The sequence below is a fragment of the Anser anser genome, assembly GCF_964211835.1.
Source record: "Anser anser genome assembly, chromosome: 3".
Lineage (NCBI taxonomy): Eukaryota > Metazoa > Chordata > Aves > Anseriformes > Anatidae > Anser > Anser anser.
Genome location: NC_139722.1, coordinates 108,592,438 through 108,604,979, shown reverse-complemented (window position 1 = coordinate 108,604,979; position 12,542 = coordinate 108,592,438). Strand labels below are relative to the sequence as shown.

General features: G+C 45.3%; 1 protein-coding gene and 1 long non-coding RNA gene across 3 annotated transcripts in view; one reads left to right on the top strand and one right to left on the bottom strand.

Moving 5' to 3' along the window:
* ACSS1 (acyl-CoA synthetase short chain family member 1) overlaps positions 1-11,302 on the top strand; it is a 39,406-nt gene extending 28,104 nt beyond the window's left edge. For both annotated transcript variants that reach the window (XM_083828561.1, XM_083828562.1), the window contains 6 exons: positions 1,342-1,454; positions 2,367-2,493; positions 4,194-4,321; positions 5,308-5,371; positions 5,966-6,084; positions 7,157-11,302. In XM_083828561.1, the coding sequence (XP_083684687.1) occupies positions 1,342-1,454; positions 2,367-2,493; positions 4,194-4,321; positions 5,308-5,371; positions 5,966-6,084; positions 7,157-7,333 (728 nt within the window). In that variant the 3' untranslated portion in view covers positions 7,334-11,302. The remainder of the gene's footprint in view (positions 1-1,341; positions 1,455-2,366; positions 2,494-4,193; positions 4,322-5,307; positions 5,372-5,965; positions 6,085-7,156) is intronic.
* On the bottom strand, positions 9,126-12,418 carry LOC310896371. The gene is made up of 2 exons (XR_014581442.1): positions 12,014-12,418; positions 9,126-11,634 (listed from the first exon to the last, which is right to left on the bottom strand). It is a non-coding gene; the product is annotated as an uncharacterized lncRNA (long non-coding RNA).
* Positions 12,419-12,542: the final 124 nt, after the last annotated feature.

Sequence of the window (12,542 nt, the reverse complement as noted above, 5' to 3'; positions counted from 1 at the left end):
TGGGGTTCCTCAAAGAGACCCTTCCTCATAGCCACGTCAAGGTAACTGGATACAAATTCAGGGTCACATTCAGCCTTTCCAAACCCTGGTTTCAGTTTCCACAACCTCAGCAAAGATACTGGACCACAGCACTCTCAGAGTGGCAGAACATATCTTTATTTCTAGAGCTATATTTTTTAAAGCCTAATGTTCCTGTGTTTTTGTTTCTCTCTTGTGGTTTTTGAATTACTTTTAGAATAGATCTTATTAAGGTTGGAATCTGATTTAATGCTCATCCCAGCAGGAATGAAAAAGGATGATTAAAAGGTTCAATTTTGAATAGAAGATAATCTCAACCTGCCTGTGAGGGATGGGTTATTCTCATACCCTGTAATAACAGTAATTCAGACTCCTGAAATGCTTTTTATACTAACCTTAGACAGCTGTAAAAAAAGCACAGGGAAATAAATCCTCTGCCATGCGTACACTTTCCCTGTAAAATCACTACTAGGCTAGGAAATGGGGCTGATGAGTACTGCCCCTGCTGCCAAGCAGCACTGTTAATGCGAGGAAAAACCTGCACGGGTGGATGTAAGCATTAGAGCTCCCTGTATTCATTGCTGGTTGGTAGCTGGAGGAATGGCTTTATACGTGAGCCGACTTTAGGGCCACATTCTGGGAGGAGAGCACGTGGACTGAATCAATGGGCATTGCATTGTGCCTGATGGATTTGCCACGGCTGGGACCACGGGAAGGGTGTTGAACACATACGTTGTGTCTGCCACTGCAGGGTCCACAGGCCTGGTGCAGAGGCAGTGCTGTAGCCCTTGCAGTGCTCTTCTCTGAGCCTGCGAAGAGCTGAGCTGGATGTCAGTGGTCTTGATGCTCTGTGGTGTGGGGAGCCACCGCTCTTCCCCTGAGGCTGCTTGACCGCAGTCTGGTTTGTCACCAGCATACGCAGAGGGCACGTCATTTATCCAGCCAGCACTGAACAAGGAACCACCCAAAGAGGGAGCAAGAGCAGCTTTTGATCTGAGCTCAGCAATGGTGGGGCCTGCCTGCAGCTCTCCACCTGCTGGAGTATGCCTTGCAGACAGAATAGGCCTTGGTGGTGGTGGTGACATCCTGGCTTGCCAGACTCTTTTCTGTGTTCGAGCCTTTCTTGTATTTGTGAAGAACTCTTGGTTTATCAAGTCTGTGCAGCTTTCTGATAGCTATGCTACTTGGAGTTGCATAGGTTCTCCTCAGTGGATTTTACTTGCAAGGTGGCTTCTGTATTCCCTTTAACAAAGAAAAGCTGACGTTTGCTTTCATCCAGCACTGGATGGATCCCAAATATTTTATTTTTCATCATTCTTTCAGAAACCGGTGGCATCTGCATTGCCCCACGGCCTTCAGAGGAGAAAGCTGAGATCGTTCCAGCTATGGCCATGAGACCCTTCTTTGGGATTTTCCCCGTGCTGATGGATGAGAATGTGAGTAGACGCTGTGCCGGGTGCCCAAAAAAGAAGTTACTGCTTGTTTCTTCCTTAATCACCTTTCTGATGGAAGAGGAACGGGATCTGGGAGGATGTTCGTTCTTCCATTAAAATAGAAGGGCAATTTATATATTGGACTATACCTCAAATGTCCATGCAGATTTCCAACTGGGCATTCCAAGCTGTCTGCAGATTTGGGGTGTCTGCATTTTCAGCTCCACTTCCATGGTCTTACAGTGCTTCTGATTAAGATCTGCTGCCTCAGTTTATTAGAGCAGTCAGAAGTCACACAGCTGCTGGAAACCAGGGAGCTGAATGGTTGGAACAGCGCGTGCAGCATCTAGTGATGTAGCAAGACTGGAGCAGGCAGTGGGACTGACAGTTTTCCAAGGGAAATGTAAGGCATGAGGCCCTGCAGCTGTGCCTGTCTGTGAGAGAAATGATGCTGGTCTGTGAAGGTGTGCTGAGCAATCCCCATCTGTGCTCCAGTGCTCAGTAAAGGATGTAATCTCCTTCATATACAGCCTAACAGGGGAATGTGGCAGTTAATAAAAATGAAAGTGGAAGGCAGGAGTCCAGGCACTTCCCTGCTAGGCCCATCCCACGCTTCCTTTGGCTGCCTGGCACATCTTTGCTGTTATCTTTTCCAGCCTTGTCCTCTGGGGAATCACAGGCCTCACTTTTCTTTTAGACTTAAAATCGTGTTTTCTGCTGGCTTCAAGGGGTGAGGAAGGCATGACAGAGATTGTGTGCAGTAGTTCTGCTAGTGGATTCATTTTCTCCTTGTGTGGCCTTCTGCTGGCAGTCTGTACTGAACAACAGGGTGATTCATGACATATCAATGACTCAAAGGCACTTATTATTCCTGTTTTGCTCTCCTGATCATCGTTCCTTTGCTTGAATCTGCAGGGAAAGGTTGTAAAAGGCAATGATGTGTCTGGTGCGCTCTGCATTGCCCAGCCATGGCCTGGCATGGCAAGAACAATCTACGGAGATCACCAGCGATTTGTTGATACCTATTTCAAAGCATATCCAGGTAAGGAGAGTGCCAAGGGAATGCAGTTTGCACTACAGTATAAGCATGCTGAATATTTTCAGCAGCATTTTGTAATATTTCTCTACCAGCTAAATCTTGAGGGTTGCTGGAATTTGGTGTATCACATTTTGCAAGCATATAGTAAGGGTCCTAGATGGTGTTGACCTTGCTAAGTATCAAAAAGGAATGTAGAAGAAGTTAGTGCCTAGATTAAAAATTCAGGCTTCCCTTTCTTTGGGGCCATTTTTATCTCATTTGGAAATAAGCATGTAGGATGGGAAAGTACCTCCTGCATCGCTCAATCTCACCCTGGCTGTCACAGGCTGTTACATTTGTCCTTTTTTAAACATGGTCAAGTTGTATCTGGCAAGTAACTAGAAGTGGCAGGGAAAACACTTTGTGGGGGATTGGAGAAGACCACTGTCTTCACTCAGAGGAGCAACTGAAACAAGGTAGAGAAGAATCAGGGAGACTATCCTGCAAGTTGTGCAAAACGGGGTGGAAAATAAGAATGAAGGAAATTGAACAAGCCCATATTCCCTTGTTATTTATTGCATGTCTACGTCTGAAATCCTGGTGATACTTCACATATGTTGACAGCTTCTATCAATAGATAATTGATTTGGAAAGGCAGGAAGCATGACTGAAAGTCCATGAACTGGACAACAGTGGGTCCTGGCGAAAGCTAACTTCAGAAATGACATCACTAGCTGCTTGCTGCTGTGCAGAAGCACCACAGAACAATCAGTTGTGGACGTGGCTTTGGTGAAGAGCCAATACAACCTTTGTAACTAGTTGTGTCTTCAGTGACACTGCAGTTTCTTGGAACCACTGGGTCTTTTTCATTCTCCACCACAAATTTTAGACTGTCCAAACTCTATGCCTATCTTGTTTTTTATTTTTATTTTTTATATTTTATATATATATATATATTTTTTTTTTCCAGCTAACCTGGTGGCAGTGTTTCTGTCATGGTCATGTGTTGGAAAGGAACCGTTATCTGGGATCTAAGTTTTTGTTAGGCAGGAAGGGAAAATGTCTTTGCATCAGACCCAATATAAGTGATTAAAAATACTGGCAGCATTCTCACATACAAAATGTAACAGAACTGTTCACTTTCAGGTGATCAGCGGTAGTTTCCCAGGAACACTGAGGTGTAGCTAGCAGCAGCCCTCAATTTAACCAGCAGCCTATGGCATGATGGCAGATGTCATGTGAAATGCTTTTATGTTAGGGCTGTATGCATTAGGCCTGACTGCTCAGTTGCTGTGCATCTGTAGGCGTGTAAAGCCGAGGGAGAGCTGAGAACCCGCCTTGGTTTTGTAAATCCAGCAGAGCGTCGCTGTGTTGTGTTGCTGGGCTCAGTTTTACTTCAGGGACGTGAGCCACTGCTTGCTGCTGATTGCCTACAATGATTCTGCCTGTCCTGGCAGAGAGATGAGCTCTGTTGTCTTGGTGCTGTCCAGGTGCTTTCTAGGAGCCAGCAGAGCCCAGAGAGAGCAGCCAAAGGTTGGGGATGGCAGAGGGAGGTGGGAAATGACGTGAGGCTGGTCACTCAGCTATAAGCGTAGGAGTCCCTGCAAACTGCCTGATCCACCCCACCCTGCTCACTGTCCTAGAGCACAGTCTGCTCTGCATCAGAGCCCAAAACAACAGGCTGTCACGCTTCTTGTTGCTAATTAACCGTGTCTTTCTGGTAGGTTACTATTTCACTGGGGATGGTGCTTACAGGACCAAGGAAGGCTACTACCAGATAACAGGGCGCATGGATGATGTCATTAACATCAGTGGACACAGGCTTGGGACGGCAGAGATAGAAGATGCAATGGTAAGCTCCGGCCAGGTAGAGGTCCCATAACAGCACGTACCTGTGAGGCAGGGTAGCCCTTGAAAGAAGCCAAAAGAGTTTAAACAAATGCAGGGTCTGATTTGTGTGAGGTGGCAGTATTGCCTTTGAACCTCTGACTCTGCTTACATACAGCCTGATGCATAATGAATAGCAAATGTGAAAGAGGAATCGGTCCCCATTTGTGGTCTCCTTAATAAGAGGAAGTGAGAGAGGAGGCACAGCATAAGTAGTCCTTGCAGCTTAATTGTCAGAGCTGTTTTCTCTCAGTGGCATTGTTCTGTTGCAGTTGTAGTTTTGGATGCTGGTGGTGTCTCCATAACGGATTGGCTCTCCTGTTCACTTCTTCCCTTCTGCTAACACCTAACCTTTCCTTCCCAAATCTGTGGTTCATGCACATCTGAGCTATCTGCGTATGGCTGAGAATTCAGCAGTGTTGAAGCAGCCTTGATTCATGTCAGCTGCAAAGATAGCATGTCATTTTAAGAGAAAGTAGTATTAGCTCAGGGAATTGAAAAGAAAAAGTACTCAAAGCATTTATCTTCCAAGCTTGACCTGGATATTTATTTCTGTATTATGTTCCTTGCCTTCAGACAGCACTTAAATATAATATTTGATAAACCTGACCTGTGTTTACATGGCACACAGGATTCTACTTTCTCCTGTGTAAATTTTTTGTCTGCGTGGATTTCTGATCATGGAAATAGGATCTAGTTCCTCTCCCAGTTTTTGCGCGCGTGTGTGTGTGTGTATGCAAATGTATGGCTGTGGCCACCAGCCAACCATGCAGTGGGAAGGTGGAATCCACCTTTCCTATTGTGCGTACAACAGAATCTGCCAAGGGAGAGTGAGAAATAGCTCAGAGGGATGGCAAGATACTGCAGATAAGCAAGAGCAGCTGGCACAAATGCTGCAGGGCTTGAAGCAGTTGTTATTCTCTGAGTATTTTTGTTTTACTTTTTGTGAAGGCTGATCATCCTGAGGTCCCTGAGACGGCTGTGATTGGGTATCCACACGAAATCAAAGGAGAAGGTATGTGAAAAGCAGCATCTTGACATGACACATTTATACACTGCTTAATTTCTAACCTCAGCTCTGTGCTAAGTGATGTCTAGGGAACATGAGCCAGTTGCCCTTAGGCTGACTGGCAGTACAGCCCTAAGAGGCAACGGCAGGCGTGAAAATAACTGCATGTTATTAATAACTGCTGGTTTCAGGTATTGTTGCCTTAGCTGTTTTCACACATATCGTTTACATATGGAGTAGAGCTTCATCAGAAAGGATTGTGTTCAGAGAAGTCCTTTGAAGAGAATGGCAACAGCTGATTCGTGTTGGCCAGCTTTAGATCCCAGTGACACTTTGGTCATCTGTGTTGTCATTGTCACTCAGACCAGTCTGGTGAGTGGACACTAAGACAAGGCTGGGCCATAGTTTTGGGGGCTGGAGTCTTGACTGCTTTTGTAAAAAGGATCAATGTCTTTTTTGTCAGTCCCTAGATTGCACCTAGGACTGATCTGAAGCCTACCTTGGCATTCAAATGAGCGTTTGTGCTCTTGGTAGTTTTGCCAGCCAGAATCTATTGCGAAGTATTCATATTTCATTCCATTTTGCTCATTTTTCTTCCAGGTGCCTTTGCTTTCATAGTTCTAAGGGAGCAGGCAGCTGATATAGACCATGTCAAAGAAGAGCTCAAAACCATAGTAGCTACCAAGATAGCAAAGTATGCTGTGCCTGACCACATTCTGGTAAGTGGGAGACTAACTGGGACTGTAACTGGGATCATCTAGTTCCAGCCCCCCTGCCATGGGCAGGGATACCTTCCATTAGAGGGATAAAATCCCACCAAACTGTAGAAAAAGGCCACAACCTCAATTGTCACCAACGGGCAGAGTGACACTTTCTACTGAACAGTTGTTTTGCATTGATAATTATCATCGACCCCAAAGCAGTGGCTGTTTCTTCTGCATGATTCTGACAGCTATTCAGCCTGGCCCTGAGGGCACTGCTGAACTTAGGGCTCTGTTTCAAGCCTGCTCACCTTTCAGCCGCTCCTGTTGTGTGGTTGGAGGGAGTGCATAAAGGTGCCCCCCCAGGGCCTGTCTGCATCATTTCACTCTCTGCTTGGAGGCAGTGACCAGACCACTTCTTTGAGGGGCTCTGTTTTAGGCACACGCTGGGAAGACGGATGCCAAGATACAGGTAATAAAATGCAACAGGAGCAGGCATCTGCTGTTAAGTCCTTTGCAGGAAGCATAGCAAAGGTATTTGACACGTCTGGTTATGAAGGAAGCTGTGTAGGCTGACTTATGATCAGGCAGCATCAGCAGACAGGAGTTACCACTGGAGTGGGAGACCCTGTGGCTGGCATGCAGTATTGTGTGTTTTTATGTTCCCAGCCTGTAAGTGAGGTTATGACTGTCTGTTTTGGTAATGTGCTGATATTTGTGTCGTCATCAGTGCCTGAGTTTTCAAGCATAACTAACTTTCTAGTTCAGCAGTTAACAGCTTATTCAGGGCCTGAGTCTCCAAATATCTGTGTCTCCTGCAGCACCCACCCTGGAGTTACACAGCAATGAGCAAATGAAGAACAAAGTCCACTGAGATAAGAATACATTTTATAGCAGAAGGGATCGATGCTAGCAACATTCCTTTCCTTGGACAAAAACTAATGTGCTCAATGGTTTAGTAGTTCCCAGGAGTCTCAAAGGAGCTGTAGCCATGGGGTAGTGACAGGCTTAGGATTGTTCAGCCAGATTTCGTTTTGATTTCCAGCAAGACCTAGGTTCTGATATAGGTCTGTCTTTCTCTTCTCTGCAGGTGGTGAAACGTCTTCCTAAAACCCGATCTGGGAAGATCATGAGAAGACTGCTGAGGAAAGTAGTCAATGAGCAGTCAAGTAACATGGGAGATATCACCACACTTGATGATCCAAGTGTTGTCACAGAGATACTGGATGCTTACCAGAAATACAAAAAAGAGAAGAGTTCTTCATAGCAGGCAGCTTTGGAATCTCTCCCCTCTGGAAATGTGGAGGGTCTCGAATAACCAGGCAAACAACATGGTTCTCTCTTGGTGTATTCTGCAAAACTCATTTCTGTTATAGAGGAACAATATTTTCCTCTCTGCAAAGTGTTTGGAGATGCCCAGAGCCAGGAATGTTCTGCAGTCTTGCACCATCAGGGAACTTCCTTCTACTGCTTTTAGGGCTGATGTAGAGCAGCCATTGGTGGTTTCCAGTAGCTATGATGAAAATAATACTAGCTGAAGCAAGACGAAGTTGTTAATGTTCCTCATTTTAATGCCACTGTACAGGGAAGTGTTTTTATACGATACTTTTGCTTTTTTAAGAGCAGCCCTGGAATACACTCCTCCTATTTTTCCTTGAGCTTGGATATCCAAGTTCAAGTAGTTGTATTTAACTGCAACTGTGGTGCCTTTTCAGCAATGCTGGGTATTTTACTAGATATTTCACGTGTTATTAGAGAAATGAGAAGGACATGGCTAATCTGATAATTCTCTCATGTTCTCATACCTCCTTTGGCTTTCCTCATAATGACTTGTTCATTCCACTACATTTCCAGGACTTGCCTGAGATGGTGAGCATGTGTCCCTTCATGTCACACCTAGGCAGTCCAGCAGTAGCACTTCCAGCTACAAAACTGAGCCACAAAGCCTATTCCTGGGCTCCCTGAAAGTCCTCAGTACGCTGCCAGTTGTGTAGGAGGGGGTCTGGTCCCAAGTGTTTTTACTCCGCCTTGAGAGACTGATCACCAACGGGGATTTTGAAGTAACTGTCCTCTTCCTCATTGGTGATGATGATTTGTGTAGTTGCCTTTGTTTTTTGAAGTCACTCTGAAATGGGGACTACGTTTACATTTCTGTTTGCTAGAAGAGCATTGGGAAATAAAATCCTGAAGTGTTCGAGAGAGGTTTGAAGCTGAGAGAGATGTGCTGGAAGGTTCATTGTGACTTGCTGAACTCCGTGGTTTCTGGCCAAGGAATGGTTATTTTAGTCTGCTCCCAAAAAGCCTGTAACCTGGTTTGCCCCCAACAAAGGCAGGCACCCAGTAGGTTGATTCTCCTGTCAGAAGTTGTCTTAATCACTTATCACTTTAGCTTGTGCCCTATCATGTATGCCCCTTCCACATGCTGCTGTGCTGATCTTCCAGAGAGTTAACTGCCAGGTTGGTACATACGAACGGCACTATCCACAAAGTACAAGGAGAAGGAAGTGCCTCTTAGATGCTTTTTGGAAAGAGATGGTGATATACTAGACCAGTAACCTCAGAATAACAGGAAGCAATAGTGTTTGTCTTTCAGATGCTTTCAAAAATGCAACTAATACATTCAGTGTTTTATTTCTGAGTTCTGTGTTTTATTATGAACTACCGTTCCAGCACACAGGTTATTCTGTCAAGACTTGCAGTCCTGCCTGTCTTTCTCATATGATAATCTGCTTAGTTTCATGGAGCTGCGTGTTTTGACCTGCCAACCCTCTGAGCAATTGGTAGAAGAGACAATTTTTGCCACAGTTCTGCAGGAGTGACTTATTACTGAATTTGACTGGAGCAGCATTACCTTTTCAGGTGGGATTGTGTACAGACAGTCTGTGCACCTAACTGGAGGCAGGAAAAGGAAATGGCTAGGTGGTCCTGTAGGACTGGGAAAGGAGCGGTGAGTTTTTTGGCCAGCAGAGATTCTGGTGCCAAATGGGGAAGCAAACTGCTTGCAGTAGGATATGTTCTCAGACAGATGTGTTGTCTTAGATCCCAAAGTTCCTCTTGAGTACACTAGCTGCATTTGCTCTTTTTTTTTTTTTTAATCTATTTTAAATGTCTCTAGGGACTGGATAATGCAGAGTAGGGAAGATTGTGCTTTGTTAAAATCCCCATCTTTCTAACTGCAATCCATTTTTGCTTAAGGTAAGTAGATACCCTGTGGACTTTGTGGGAAGATGAGGATCAGAATGTTTGCTGGAGTTGACAGGATGTTAATGTTTTAGGGGACAGCCACTACATATATCCTCTACTGCCATTGCAAAAGAAAACGCCCTCTTCCTTAAGTGATTTTTCAAGTGGGAAGCAGACAGTAGTTAATACTTTTGATAGAAAAAGTAGACTCCCTTGTTTAAACAAGTTGTCTCCACACAGTCTGAAATACAGTGTGAAGAGAGAAAAATGATCTTTGAACAAGATTGCAAGCTTTATTTCTACTCAAGAAAGCATTTTCTATATTATGGATATAGAATCTATTTACTTGTCCTGGTAACCTGAAATTTCCATGCTAAGGCATGACCCAGTGGTCACAGATGTGGTTTAATTCATCTGAACTGTCTCACAAAAACTAGCTATGTGAGGAACAATGTGCTTTGGTGCACTGAGACGTCATCCAATCCATCTGCTCAGGGAAAAGGGGAGATGGGTGCGCTCCCCCACCTGCAGCCCTGCTGTCTCAACTTGCATGTGCTTAGGGACCACAGCTGTCAGGGAGGTTACGGACTGACTGTGGCTGCAGCCTCTCAGTAAATCCACAGGCATACCAGTGATGGTGTGGACTGTAATTACAAACAGGCCTCACACTGTGAACCTCTGAAGCCTCACAAGTACTTTTTGCTAAAATCACGTCAATGGCATGTGCTAGAGTAGAGTGCCACGTAGAGTGCCATCCCACACCATGATGGCCGCTCTGTTTCTTGTGATTTTTTTCTGCTGAGCCATGGTCCTTGGGATGCCATCTGCTCTGAGGTCCCCTCGGATGTTCAGAGAGAACACGTGGTGCTGTCACGCTGCTCACATGGTGTGCTGCAGTGGACACAGCTCCTGGGCAGCCTCAGCCCCCGACCTCTCCTGGTAAAACTGCTCTTTTGGGAGTATACCTGCATCAGCTCTTGGAGCTAACAGCCAGGGCTCAGTTCATCTAATAGCACCCTGAGGCTGGTAGAGACAGAGCTAGGCAGGACTTGGAACTGGTATTCCCTAGAAAAGGAAAACTATTGTGCTGCAACTGTTGTGCTGGGTAGGCTGTTCACAGAAAGTTTTGCCAAACGGATGAAATTTTCCAGCCTGAGAACCCACCCTCATTCTTTTTCTCCATGACCTCAAACTGCAGCCGTTGCATCTTCAGTGCAAAGTCTGAGTCACGTTTTGTATTTTTGTTATTCCCTGGATGTTATGAACGTCAGCACGGCTGCATGTTGACAGTGCTTTCTGCTTCCCATGCAGCTGCACCACCCCTTAGGCTTGTGGTTCAGGGAGGGGCTCAGCCTGCAGAGCTGGCACTGATGTGCTCAGTTCTTGAAATGACAGGAGAAAGAAGTCACTTGCAAAGCAATTCAGGCCTGCTGCCTTTTGAGTTGATGCTCACTAATCACTCTAAGAAGGTAATGATATACGGAATGCTTTACAGAGGGATCAAGGGACACTCTTGGGGGTAGCTGATTCATTTTTGAAAAGCAGAACTGTTGGACTCCTCTAAGCCTTTGTGCATCCATGATTAATGTGGGGATAATTTGCCAGATTGCAATTGTAACTTTGTCAAAACAGTTTCAGAGTCAGTTTTACCTGTTGCAATTTGACGCAAAGGGCAAATGAAAACTTTCAAAAAGAGAAATAATTCCTGCCAGCGAAATAGTCCATCTCAACAGTGCGACTGTTGTGGCAGAGTCTAGTTGTGATGTACCCTAGCCATGCCTGTCCATCTGGTGCTTACTTTGTTCTCGCACTCAAACCTACCAGTGAAACACGACTGTGGTGCCTTTTCCCCCACTGGAGGCACAGACCGTGGTTTTCTTAATTTTAGGGAAGGAAAAGCAATCTTTCCAGAGATGATGTGTTGTACAGATTAATGTTAAGCATTTCATTTTTTTTTATAATCATGCTTTAAACACATTTATTATCCTTGACCAAAATAAGTTTCTCCAGTGATCTCTGTATTTGAATTGTCATTAAAAGTAATCTTTCTCTATGGGATGCGTTGGCTTTGTATCATGCGTGTCTGACCTTCCATTCCTTCAAGGGTCTGGGGTTTCATTCATTTATTTGGACTTGCTTTTGCTTCTCCAGCTTATTTTAGTCTGTCAGGAAGAAAGACAAAAGAGTTTGAGATGGTGATGTGTCATCCCGTAGTCCAAATTGCTGTTTTACTTTATTGCTTTTCTTGAAACAGTAGCTCACAGGAAATGAGTTGCTGCCAGAAAACTGCATGACAACTGAAGAAGTGGAAGAATTAGTGCTTGGTGTATGGAAGCTGCATGTCTCATGTAAATCCCGAAGTCCCAGCGCTCTGCAATTATTTTCCTGCGTGATGGAAACAGAACAATTAAGGGGAACAATTAGTTATCATTAGTTGGTATGGATGGTTTCTCTACTAATCTCCTTGGTATGTCATAGAAGCATGCACAGCCTGCACAAATAGGGAAGGGGTGAAAATGGGGTGTGTGTGGGGAAGGTGAGAGGCAGTGCTGTGTAGGAGCGTGTAGCTGTCCCACAGCTGAGGGAAGAAATGTGTTTCCAGGAGCCATAGGCCACTTGTAAATGCCAGGAACATGCTCTGCAGGATGCCTTGTCAATGAAAGAGCATGGAAGATTGTGTTTCACCGCCAGTATACCACATAGATAATGCTACAGCTGTATTTGCAGTACACTGAACATCCTCATTAGCCACTACTTGGGTTACCTCCAGCAGCTGCTTCTGGAAGGCTTCACACTCCACGCTCAGTCTTGCAGCCCTCTGGCAAGCGTCTCCTACATGTCCCGGGAAGGGCGAGTTAAAAAGGCAGGTGCCCACCCCCTGTGCTTTGCTGCTGCAGCTGCCTTGGTCATTTATTTATCAGGAATTGGTAAAATGGAGACTGTTTTCCAGCCTAACACAATTATATTCAAGAGCTGTCTCTGTCGCCGGTTAAATCCGCAGCAGCTTATTTCAGTAGCAAGCTTCTGCTTTTAACCAAGGCTGGTACATAATATTCATGTTCAGCTGAGAAATGGAAAAATTCTGGACAGGTGATTCTTTCCAACTGACTCCAGAAGCTTATAGCAGTGAGCTTGGACCTGCTCCGTCCAGGATAGGGGGATGTGGGGATGTTAAACCAGTTTTGGAGCTGCGGGAGAGCTTGGGGAGCACTTCCCCTCTCGTATCCCTCCTGCTCGGTTACGCAGTGCCCCCTGGTGGATAACGGGGCACCCTCGGGCGCTGGGGGGCTCCC